The sequence below is a fragment of the Hyperoodon ampullatus genome (assembly GCF_949752795.1).
Source record: "Hyperoodon ampullatus genome assembly, chromosome: 15".
In the NCBI taxonomy this organism is placed as follows: Eukaryota; Metazoa; Chordata; class Mammalia; order Artiodactyla; family Ziphiidae; genus Hyperoodon; species Hyperoodon ampullatus.
The window spans coordinates 64066335-64079055 of NC_136928.1; the positions used below are offsets into that span (position 1 = coordinate 64066335).

Sequence of the window (12721 nt, forward strand, 5' to 3'; positions counted from 1 at the left end):
TCAATTTGGGATGATTTGTTGTCTATTCATGTATTCCACAGATGCAGGGTACATCAAGTTGATTGTGGAGCTTTAATCCACTGCTTCTGAGGCTGCTGGGAGAGATTTCCCTTTCTCTTCTTTGTTCTCACAGCTCCCGGGTCTCAGCTTTGGATTTGGCCCCGCCTCTGCGTGTAGGTCGCTGGAGGGCGTCTGTTCTTCGCTCAGACAGGACAGGGTTAAAGGAGCAGCCGCTTCGGGGACTCTGGCTCACTCAGGCGGGAGGGGAGGGAGGGGCACAGGGTGCGGGGCGAGCCTGCAGCGGCAGAGGCCGGCGTAACGTTGCACCAGCCCGAGGCGCGCTGTGCGTTCTCCCAGGGAAGCCTTCCCTGGATCCCGGGACCCCGGCAGTGGCGGGCTGCACAGGCTCCCGGAAGGGCGGCGTGGACAGTGACCTGCGCTCCCACACAGGCCTCTTGGCGGCGGCAGCAGCAGCCCCAGCGTCCCACGCCCGTCTCTGGGGTCCGCGCTTTTAGCCCGGCTCGCGCCCGTCTCTGGAGCTCCTTTAGGCAGCGCTCTGAATCCCCTCTCCTCGCGCACCAGGAAACCAAGAGGGAAGAAAAAGTCTCTTGCCTCTTTGGCTGCTCCAGAGTTTTCCCGGACTCCTCCCGGCTAGCTGTGGCGCATTAGCCCCCTTCAGGCTGAGTTCTCGCCGCCAGCCCCAGTCCTCTCCCTGCGCTCTGACCGAAGCCTGAGCCTCAGCTTCCAGCGCCGCCCACCCCAGCAGGCGAGCAGACAAGCCTCTCGGGCTGGTGAGTGCCGGTCGGCACCGATCCTCTGTGCGGGAATCTCTCCGCTTTGCCCTACCCAGGTACGTGGGGAGTTTCTTGCCTTTGGGGAGGTCTGAGGTCTTCTGCCAGCGTTCAGTAGGTGTTCTGTAGGAGTTGTTCCACGTGTAGCTGTATTTCTGGTGTATCTGTGGGGAGGAAGGTGATCTCCGCGTCTTACTCTTCCGCCATCTTGAATCTCTGATCTAGTGTGTGTTTTTGAAATTGTGTTCCAAGAAATGTTAGAAACCAAGAGGTTTTAGTAAGTGTTCCATGAAGTAAAATGGGTTAGATTCTATGGTCAATTGTGCTTAGGAAATTCTGCATTAAACAAAATTTCAACCTTGGCTCCTGTACACCGATCACGTGCTAAGGTACGTGGTGATGGAGACAAGGGTCATAGATACAGAATATTTCAAATGTATTTGAACTCAAAACCCTTTCTCTGCAAAACTTCTCCCTTGGAACCTAATTTGGGAAATGCGGACTGAAAATTTTGGAAGTGATAGACCCACTGTACTCTGCTTAATCCACCTGTGGCTGCAGGCGTGCATTCCAGTCTTGGTACCACATTTTAGGGAGATGCTCACAAAGCATAGTGTGTAGAAGAGGGAGGTGAGGATTTAGAAACCATATCAGCTGGGGAACCGATGGAGAGATGTTTAGATGTTAGAATGGAGGGGAGGGGTCGAAGAGGGGACAAATGCCTGTTTATGCTTCTCTGGAGGTAGAACTAGGACTAGTGAGTGGGTTTTACAGGAGCTTCCTTTGGAATTAACATGAGAAATTTCTCCTGACTTGGAGCTATGGAGCCATGTGAAAAAGTGAGCTCCCAGAACTGACAGGCCATCTGTCAGGACATCTGAGATTGTCTCCCAGTTTGGGTGGGAACTTGAAAAAGGTGCCCTTTCAGACTGGGGAGCCTGTGACTCTATCGTCCTGTCTGCCCCCACCCCAGCCCTCCGATACCCAGGGCCATGTTCACCTGACCTACTGTGAAGCAAAACCAGAATGTTCTCTGCAGGGTTTTACTGTGTTACTTGGATGTAGGAATCCCCTCTAAGCCTTCTCTCTCTGTCTCCACTGTTCTCATTCTTCCTGTCCCAACGTAAATGGTGGTCATTGGACCCTATGGCCGGCCTAGACAGCACTGCCTCTTCCTGTTCAGAAAAGGGCCATGCAGTCCTGGGGCCACCCCCATGCAGACTCTTTCTGTTCCTTCACAGGTCTAAGGAGCGAACAGCCTCTCTTCAGCCTCGAGGCCTGCCAGGGGATCCTGGCCCTACTGGATGTATCTTTTTGGGTTTGTGGGAGGATGCATTCCGCTGTTTGAGAGCTTTGCCCTGGAGCCAGGCTGCCTGGGGCTGAATCCCAACCCTAGCACTTACTAGGTCTGTGATCTCCGACTAGTCACTTAGTCTCACTGTGCCCCAGGTCCTCATGTGCAGCACAGAGATGGTATTAAAAACTATTCTGGGGCTTCCCTGGTGGCGCAGTGGTTACGAATCCGCCTGCCAATGCAGGGGACACAGGTTCGATCCTTGGTCTGGAAAGATCCCACATGCCACGGAGCAACTAAGCCCATGTGCCACAACTACTGAAGCCCATGCGCCTAGAGCCCGTGCTCCGCAGCAAGAGAAGCCACCGCGATGAGAAGCCTGTGCACCGCAACGAAGAGTAGCCCCTGCTCGCCGCAACTAGAGAAAGCCCGTGAGCAGCAACGAAGACCCAAAAAATAGCAGCCAAAATACAAAAAAAAAACAACCCAAAACAAAACCTATTCTGTAAGATTGGTATGTGACTACAAATGAGATAACCCACGTAAAGCGCTTAGGACAGAACTGTCACCGAAAAGTGATCAATTTTGTTATTAATGACGATAAGCTTACTTCCTGATAGCGAGGAAGAGGCAGCTGCAGGGTGGCGGTTAGTAACAATTCTCCAGGTTACAAGAAGCTTTTACAAGAGCCTCAGGGTCCTGAGTTTTCCATTTGGTGATGGGGCAGCAGCTGCCCCCATTTACAGATCAGGAAACCAGAGCTTGGGGAGTTCCACGACATGCCGCGAAATCAGCTTTCCTCGTTCTCAACACTGTCATTTTTCTAGCAAATCCTCTGCCTTAAGTTATTCGCAGTTTAATTACCCACACCACAGAGAGGCACATAGAATGGATACTGTGAGAGGGATTGCAAATATAAAGAACGCTGGCAGAAACTTTGCAGAGGCTGCAGGGTGGGATGGTGGTCAGGTATGCGGGCATTGGGGCAGGTCCCAGCCTTGTCACCAGCCGTATGAACTTGGACAAGATCATGCTCTCTGAGCCCTCATTTCCTCATCCATAACCAGGAGGAGTTAGTACCTACCCCGCCTACAAGGTGAAAATGAAGTTCCATAGGTCAAGTGTATAGCTCAGTGCTAGGCCCACCATCAGGGCTCAAAGAGAGGTGGTGTGTCATGGTGTTTTTGAGCCAGTCTCTCGGATGCGGGGGTACTTGGACGTGGTCTACAGGGCTAACCATTCAGCTTTTAACTGTTCCTAAAATGACTAAATATAAGAGGCATCCTTAGCCACCCTGTGCCTGACCCCTTCCATGCGTTGGTTTTGACAACAGTGAAAAAAAGAGTTACTATTTTTTATTTAAATCGCATCAGATTGGCCATGTCAGAATACCCTGCTGCACTAAATGGTAACTGTCATCATCACCATCATCAGACCATCGTCTCCTCTCAGGGCTGCTGTGTTCCAGCTCATTCTGTCCTTTCCTGGTAAGGGCCAGGGAGCCCTGGGCTGGACCGAGCAGTCAAGGGAGGCCAGCTAGGAATAGCTAACATTGAATGGGGTGTCCCAAATTGCACATTGCTGTGTGGAGGACCCATTACTGCCTCCAGAGGTGTGGACAATACTCCCCTGGCGGCTTTGACCTTAACCCTGCTATCAGCTTAATGCGTCCGGCACCGTGAGTATCCAGGAATTCAGGGACCCGAGGAAGCAGCTGATGCTCTATCAGGTAAGAACAGGTGTTCACCACGCCTCCCACGGGACAGTGCAGAAATGGCAATTCTGCAAAACTATAAGGTACCTCTCTCCCTTTCAGCCCTTTCTACCCAACCACTCACCTAATCTTCCCTAAATGTCCTTCTAGTGTTTCCTCCTTTCTCTCCCAAACTCAGAGAGCCTGTTGCAATAGTCTTCTGAATTTTTAAAGCGACATCTGATCACATTGCTTCCTTATTAAAAATTTTTTGAGATTCCCCAGGGCCTTCAGTCGAGTTCACACTCCTTAGCATGGCATTTAGAGTCCTTCATAAATTGGCTCCCTCCTGCTTTTCCAATCATTACTCACAACTCTCCTCCCGTATCCTGAGTCATAAGGTTGGAAGCCCTTCAAAATTTGGATGGCGTGCTCAGATTAGGCACGTTTACCTGTACCAAGACTCTCCATCCCCCGTAACAGAAAGACCACCCACTCTCACAAGCCTTAAGGAGAACTGGGAGAGGAGGTGGGAACCTGACAGGGACCCCCTGCCCTATTCTTGTCTAGGCAGCCAGGCCTACTGGTGGAGCCTCACACTCAGCAGTCCAGCAGCCTTGACACGGGGGTGTGAGGGGCCCTCAGGTGGGGCTTGGAAACGCCTGGCTTCCTTAGCCTTTGGTGTGGGCTCTTTGCAGGAGGTTTTCCACAAGCAAGACACTAACCGTTCAGGATGCCTGAACTGGGCCCAGCTGCGGGCTGCCATGAGGGACACAGGTAGGCCCGGAGGTGGGTGGGGAGCTGATGCTGCAGGGTGCACACCAGGCAGGGGATGGGGCGGTGGGGGTTAGTGGTGCTGGGCAGGGTGTGTGGCGTCCTGCAGTCTTCTAATGAGCAGGGTTACTCCCCGAGTTCAGAGGCCCAAAGACCAGGATCTGTGAATAACTAAACCATTGATTATTATCACTATGATCACAGCTAACATTTATTGAGGGTTGGCACATGTGTACTCGCATTTAATCTTTGCCAACACCCTGTTATAATCCCCACTTCACAGAGGAAGGAATTGAAGCTCAGAGAAGTTAACTTGCCTGGGGCTTAAATCCAGGACTCCCAGACTCCAAGGCAGATGCTCTTGACCACTAAGCAGACTGCCTCCTGCCTTCAAGGCTAGTAACCCACGTGATAAAAAAAATCCTCATGCTGGTTGCCTAGGGGACAGGGATGGAGAATGGAGAGACAATAAAATTAATAGGCTAAGTAATTGAAAAATTCACAATGAACTGTGTAAAAGAAGATCTTAGGCTATTAGGATTCAGGTCCCGGAAGTGTTTGTTGAATGAATGAGGTGATATGCTGAGGAGAAAACAGCTCTGTGTCTGACACTGGTTGTCTTGCCTGATCATTCAAGCTGCACAGATTTACTGAGCACCTGCTATGGGCCAGTTGTGGAGACACTGGAGTCTGGAGTTGAATCATCTGCCCTTTCTGTCTAACACACCCTCTGTTTGGGCTGCTTAGAAAGAGACTAATAAAAGCTGGGGTTTCTTCCTTGACCTCAGATGTTCAGTTTATGGAATAAGCTTCTAAGATATGGGGACCCTCAATGTGTATCTACCCTCAGTCACTCCCATATTTGAGTGTGAAGGTGGGATGCAGGTGGAGGGGCAATGGTTAGAACTTCTGAGCCCGTACCCAAGCACAGATCCCCAAGGACACCTGATCCCAATCCTTCCATAGCGACATACTCAGCACTGAGAGAGCAGGACAGCCATCAGAGTGGCAACTGACGCAGGGCAGCTCACAGCTTGAGCAGGCTCCTAGAAAGCAACGTGCTCTCATGGCAAGAGAGCTGGACTGAGACCCAAGGTGAAGCCACAGCGCCCCTCGTAACCACCTGTGGGACTGTCAGCGAATCACGTTGCATCTCCGGGCCTCAGCTTCCCTGTGTGCAAGATGAGCTGGCTGGGTGATGTCTAACGTTCTCTCCAGCTCTGACCACCTCTGGCTCCTTGAGGAGATCCTCAAGGCCATCCGAGAGGGCTACAGGGAGCGGCAGCCAACTTGCTGGAATTTCGCTCTGGGGTTTTCTCTGACCCCACTGGTAACTTCACCATTCTCATCTTCATCATCACCAGCATCAGCATCACCATTTTTATGTAACTGGCCTGGGGAGTGGTTTCCCCAGAGGTTCCCCCCATGTGAGTTAGAGGGACTGTTCATCACACCCACATAAAGCTGTCAGACAAATGGGCCCATAAATGCAAACATGTAGACTATGCTCTATTGGATCTCTGCTACCCAGGCGGCCCCCACACCTGCACACTGCTGGCGAAGCACACCAGATTGAATTCATGGGGGAAAATTGCATTGAGAATTGAATATAGAATCAGCCTGCATCTTGGTTATCATCATTCACAGGCACCAAGGGAAGTCAAGGTTGATTATATTTCAGGTTGATTTATACTTACTATGGGATGGTGTGGTCCTTCTGGCTAAACTCTCCATTAATGTCCTGTCTGGCTTCCCAGGAGTGATGGGAGAGGAGGCCCCAAGTCCTGCGTCAGGCTCTAGGACCTGGTGACTGAGAAATGAAGCATCCTTAACTGAATGTCAGAGATGGGTCTGAATAGATCATAATTTTCTTCCCCATTATTCCAATGGCTGATGATGACTCTGTACTCCTGAGAAGGCTGGACGCTCGTTGGCCCTCAGTGAGGACTCTGCATATGGCCCAAGGGTGGCGTTTGGCTGAGACCAACCCATGCTCAACCCACCTACAGTTCTTCAGGACTGTGTCTCCAGCCATCACCTTCTCGTCTGGGAAGATTTCTTTTCTGCAGATCTCCCCTTTGGATGGGCAGCATGCAAAGAGGGAAGCAGCGAGGCAGAAAGATTGCCTTGGACGTGTCAAAGAGAGCACACTAGGCACTGGGGACACAGAGTCATAGTTTACTGGAGTGACGGCTGACGGACAGATGGTCTGAGGTGCACTGTGATGGGGATGCACAGAGTGCTGGGGAAACACAGAAGACAGGCACCCAGGCCAACCTGAGAGAGTCGGCGGGAAGCTTCCTGGGGGGTGATGCTTGGCCGTCTTAAAGGATAGAGGCACTAGATAAGACAGTAAAGGGAGAATGGTGAGGTTCCAGATAGACGGTCCTGCATGTGGAGAAAAAGTACACAGAAGCAGGGAAGGGAATGGTGTGTTTGGAAAACAGCCATGGTTCCGAGGGGCGGGGCTTAGCTCTGTCGTGAGGGAGCCAGTGAGCGAGTTCGCACAGGCAGGCAGGGGCCCAGCAAGTTCTGTCATGGCATCGGGACCCTCTCCGGAAGGGCTGAGGCATCAGCTAAGGCCTTCAGGCTTGGTCATGAGACGTTCAAGCCCTTCCTCTCCACCACAGTCAGCAGGGGGCAGGCAAGGACCTCAGAATCCTAAGAACTGAGTTCAAATCACTGCTTAGCTCAGGGGTTACTTCGGAACTTCGCCTTTTTTTTTTTTTTTTTTTTTTTGCGGTACGCGGGCCTCTCAGTGTTGTGACCTCTCCCGCTGCACAGGTTCGGGACGCGCAGGCTCAGCGGCCATGGCTTCGCCTTTTTGAATCTCTACAGCCTCATCGATAAGACGGCGAGAAACATGCTAACCTCACAGGGTGAGTTTCATGAGACAAGATATGAGCGTGTCTGGCATTGGGCAACGCACTTCAGAAAGTGTGAGCTCAGCCTGATCTTTCAGGTTGGGGGCGGAGCACCTTCCTTCCCACATCTGTGGCATGTGCTGCGGATGAGTAGACACTAGATGGCGCCCTGTCCCCATGCAAGGGCTCCTTCCTGGGTGCTGGACTGCAGATGACGACTTGAGCCCCCGACCTGGGAAACCCCAGCTGATTTAGAGTCCTGCCAGCCTGACTCAGAGCAAAAGGCCCCCTTCAGCCCCACATGGACTCACTCCCCTTTTCTTGCCTCCTTTTTCTGCTCAGGTTTTAATTGATGTACTGTACTTTATTTTACACGGCTCATTCATTTCTGAAAAAGAGCAAACTATGCTTTTAAGCCCTTGTTTCAAATGCATCTCTTTGATGATACACTCAGTCCACTCACCCTTAGAACCCAGCGCCTGGCTTAGAGCCTAACCCACGTTTGGTATTAGTTGAATGAATGAATGATTTTTGAAGTAATAGGTGAATCTTGTCATTTAAAGAGTCAGCATCTAATTGAGTTTCTAGCGGAAAATATTTAGTACATAATGTTTGCTTGGGGACAAACGACTTTCCTCTAAAAGGGTCCCTCTGATGTTGCATAAGGTATAGTTTCACTCTGATGCCGAGCACTGTGGCTTTTCAAACCACATTTGAAAAGCTCATCAGGCTCTATCTGAAGACAGTCTTCATATCTTGACATTCCAGGGACTTGGGCATCATTTTCTCTCACACATTCAGAATTCGTCCTTCCAGAGGGATTAACCAGTTGAGGAAAGTTCCAGAGACTTTTGCTTTCAGAGTGGCAGTGGCAGTGGCAGCTCTGAGTAGTGGGAGGCAGCCGGTCCTGGGCCTGAAGGCTGGTTGTTAAGTCCTCACCTGCCTCCTAAGCCTCGACAGCTTCTCCGGCTTGCAGAAGGAAATGAGGCCACAACAGGCAGGGTGGGGTGGTGAAAGGAGCAGGCCTCACCTTGGCAGGGAGTCTGGGTGTTTTTTGTTCTCCTGAAGAGCAATCCATGGGGCCTTAGATGAGTTCCCTAACTTCTCAATTCAACTATTTACAAAAGCTATGTGTGCACTTGGAGGAGGTTGGACTGTATGACTTCTAAATCTGCCTCTGGCTGGAGATAAATTTGCCAAGAGTACAGGCTGGGCTTGAAAAAAGACGCCTGCTTGAGTCCAGCTCCACCATTTACTAGTATAAGTTACCTTTGGCCAGTTGCCAGTGTATCTGTGGTCCAGAGGATGGTGTGGATCACGTGTGATCACGTAGGTAAGCTGCTTAGCACTGAGCCAGGCCTCTGCTATGGTTTACTGTGGACCCACAGGAGGGGCTGACTCCACTCTACAGTGGCCCCCCCCTCCAGGATTCCCCCCAGGGGAGAAGCTAAGTGGTTTCTGAACCAGGGCAAACCAGAGGCTATAAGGCTCTGGTGCCTGAAACCCAAGCTTCAGATCTGCTTGGAAAACATCAATTTCGGGGCTTTCGTACAGAGGGTTTGCTTCTCAGATTCATTTTCCTTTTGGCCGAATGAAAGGATCAAAATGATCTCTGTCTTTGTTTTGACTTCCCATGGGCCTCACATCAAGTCTCCCCCAAGACGGAATGTCACCAAGCTTGACATTCCACTCACCCAGCTGGTGGCCTGATTTGCTCATCAGCGGTAACGGCAGACGCAGCCCAGCTAAGGCTGCACAGCGGCAGCAGTGGCCTTACTCAGGCAGAGCGGGTGGACAGGTTGCGGGGCCCCAGGCTGGCGCCTCTGCTCTCTCACCCTCGGTATTGCGCACGCTCAGAGAAGTAGGCCGGTTCAGGCCCCACAGCAAGGCCAGTCTGTGTGCTAACCCTCTCTCCCATTTTGCATGGTCCGGGGTTCCCTGGGTGCAGCTTGGATGGTTGACTCACACAGAACATTCTTTTCTTGGTCTTTGGCTTCCTTGAGAAGGGAGGAATCTGAGATTATTAGAGTGCCTTGGCCATGGCTTTAATGATGGGAGGACCATGGAGTTCTCAGGAGGCAGGCACTCTTCCCCTAAAACTGCCCCTGCCTCTGGGTGGGGGAGGAGCTTCTGGAGGCGGAGAGCTGCAGGGAGGTCTCCCGGGGACTCTGGTGGCTGTGAAGGTGCAGTACGGTTTGCAGGCACTGCCTGGAAAGGGGCCTGGGAGACTGTTGCTCAGGGCTGCTCATTGCTGCCCGAGTGCATGTGTGTCCAACACCCAGGCTCCCAGAACTGATGGTATCTTCAGATCAGGCTATGCCAAGCTGGAGGCTCAGGAGCTGAGAGGAGAGGTCTGAATTCTGCAAGTCATACTGTGAAAGTTGGGGTCCTTAACGGAGTGAGAATGATCCAGGGGTGGGCTGGTGAAATGGGCAACACATTTGACCAGGATCCAGATGACATGAGCTTACGTCCCCTCTTCCACCAACTGGATGTGAGGTTGTGTGGCCTTAGGAAAGTCATTTAACCTCTCTGAGTATCAGTGTAGTCATGTTCTGATTTGAGATGGTGACTCCTGCCTCCCAGGCTGGTGGCAAAGATTAAATAAGATTGTGAGCATGAGACAGCTTTGCAAATTGTAAAGTAGGGCTCGTAGTTGGGGATTGCTATTCTAGTGGATAGACCTGGAGTCATATGCATTTGCTGGATTATTTGAGAATATTTGATTCTGCTCTAGAAAATAAGAGAAACCAACAAATAAGGAGGATAGATAAAACTAGGTGTAGAAGCACTTGGCTTGAGAGACAAGTCAGACGTAGATAAAGAGAGTGAATCACCGCGTGGATTTAGGAAGGGATGGAGGAGCTGAGTAGGCGCTGAATATTCATGCTTTGCACTAAATATACATGAGGCACCTGAAGCATCAAATATTCAGGATACGTCAAACATACACGAGACCCACGAGGCACTCAATCTTCAATCAGCCGCCCATTGGTGACGCCCCCCTGGTCCCATTCTAACCCCTAGAAATGCAGATAAGCACCATGGCTTTCATCTGACTAATTGGCGAGCCGCAGCTGTGCCCTGCCATCCCTGCCTGAGGCTCACTGATAGAGCACCTGTGTGGTTGGGCCCAGAGCCTTCGGTCTTTTGCTCAAAGCCTGAACTCTGGTGCTTGTGAGCACACGGTCAGCAGGAAGGGCTGACGTGGCAGAGGGACAGGACACCCGAGCATTCTGTAGCCCAGGATTCAGTGGTGTGGACCTTCTACAATATCCTAAGTGTGTTCACTACCCCGTCTCTCCCTGCCTTGCTTTTCCCTGTTTTCAATTGATCCAATCAACCACGTGAGCTGAGGCTCCTGCTTTTTGGTCCGCAAGCCCTTCCGTTTGGTGCCTTGCTGGTAGAGGAGTCGGAAAATACCTGTGCAGCAAGGTAATTTCCCCCATGACACCTGGGACCAGAATGGGGCACTTGGGGCTGGGGGCAGGAGGACTGCGTGCTTCCAACTTTGTAGCTTGGCTGCTGAGGTACGGGTGCCATGTCTACACGCATGGTGGGTGGAGTGGGCCCCTCAGTACACCCCTTCCCGGCAGCCCTCGTCAGGTGGGTCAGCTCCCATGCAGAGGGCTGAGCAATGCTTAAGATCACACATTGTGGAGAGGCTCCCAGCGACCCTGCCGCTCTCTCCCCTTGTCCTAAAAGGACAGAAAGTCAAGTGATTTCAGCAGCCACCTGACAGAATCTCATGCTCTCCTCACTGGCCTGACTGGTGTTCCAACTTTCTCACCATCACCTTCCCATAGCCTCTTCTGCAAGTCATCCACGAGGCACTACATGTCTGAACGCAAAGAAACCTGGGTCAGAGTCCCGCCTCTGTCATGTACTAGCTGTGGGATGTAATCGAGTCACCGAAACTCTGGGCCTCGGTTCCTTCATTAGTAAAACGATGCCTGACCAGGCACTTGTAACAGCTGATGTCTGTTCAATAACCCCCAGCACAGAGAAGCCAGGTAGTTCTTTATTTTATTTTACTCTACTTACTCTATTTTATTTTATTTTATTATTTAGATTTTTTTTTTAAATAGACATATAGGTGCTGGCCTAGATCCTAACATATGGAGATGAAAATTCAGCTCCTGTTTTTAAGGAGGTTGCAGTCTGCTTGGAGGAAAATACAAGAAAGTAGCCCAGTGTAGGGGACAAGAACACACCTGGGGAACTCAAATTAACCTGGGGAGTCTTGGAAGAGTTCCTGGAGGACGTGGTACTTAGTTTTTTGTTTTTTTGTTTTTTTTTTTTTGCGGTACGCGGGCCTCTCACTGTTGTGGCCTCTCCCGTTGCGGAGCACAGGCTCCGGACGCGCAGGCTCAGCGGACATGGCTCATGGGCCCAGCCGCTCCGCGGCATGTTGGATCTTCCCGCACCGGGGCACGAACCCGTGTCCCCTGCATCGGCAGGCAGACTCTCAACCACTGCGCCACCAGGGAAGCCCGTGGTACTTAGTTTGAATGCTCAAAGGTGGATCCAGGGACAGAAGGGTGAGCTCGGTAGAAGGAAGGGCGTGGGAAAGGACGGAGTAGTAAGACGTGGATTCATCAGGAGACGGATGAGTGCTATGATGACACGTGGTTGCAGCAGGATAGAGGGTGATTTGGAGAGAGATTGTTCCAATAGCTTAGCAGGGGACAGATTGGCAGGAGCAGAAATGGGAAGGAGTTCAGAGATTGTAAATGACCTACCCAAGGTCCACAGGAAGTGCTAGGTCCTCAGGACTCAACCCTTGCCGGGCCTCCTCCTCAGGTTTCTTAGAATCCCGGAAGGGCCTGATAGGTGCCTTTTCCTCCAAGTTGCTGTCAACCCACACCCTGGTGGCTGCAGATCAAGCCACTCTGGAAGGGAGGGGAGGGGAGGAGGCTGCCCCATGCAACCTCACGTCATCAGAGACCCAGACAAAGGCCAGGCTGAGAGCGTGACGGGGACAGGCAGGTGTGTAGAGGCAGCTTCCCCAGAGCCTCAGGCCTTCCCAGCCGTCCTTCCTTAGGAGGGTCCTGCAGGAGGGAAAGGAAGAGCGGGAAGGAGGAGGAGGCTTCACGGGTGACTTCAAAGCTGCTTCTCACTCCTCAGTGTTGCCTCAGCCCTCTCCATGAGAAGGCATTTTGTTTCAGAAGCAGACGGGGCATCAGTGAACAAGGCAAGATCCCCTCCTAACTTCCACCCCTCTGACTCACACTATGCAAGACGAGCCCTCTGGGCAGCAGTTTTAAAAGCCCCTTTTTAGGGCTTCCCTGGTGGCGCAGTGGTT

At 51.7% G+C, this 12721-nt stretch overlaps 1 protein-coding gene across 1 annotated transcript in view; it reads left to right on the top strand.

Moving 5' to 3' along the window:
- Positions 1 to 12721, top strand: part of CAPN14 (calpain 14) — a gene marked incomplete at both ends in the record, with an annotated part of 62648 nt that overhangs the window by 26116 nt on the left and 23811 nt on the right. Inside the window, 3 exon segments of the mRNA XM_079720716.1 lie at positions 2033 to 2097; positions 3746 to 3814; positions 4477 to 4555. Of these exon segments, the coding sequence (XP_079576842.1) occupies positions 2033 to 2097; positions 3746 to 3814; positions 4477 to 4555 (213 nt within the window).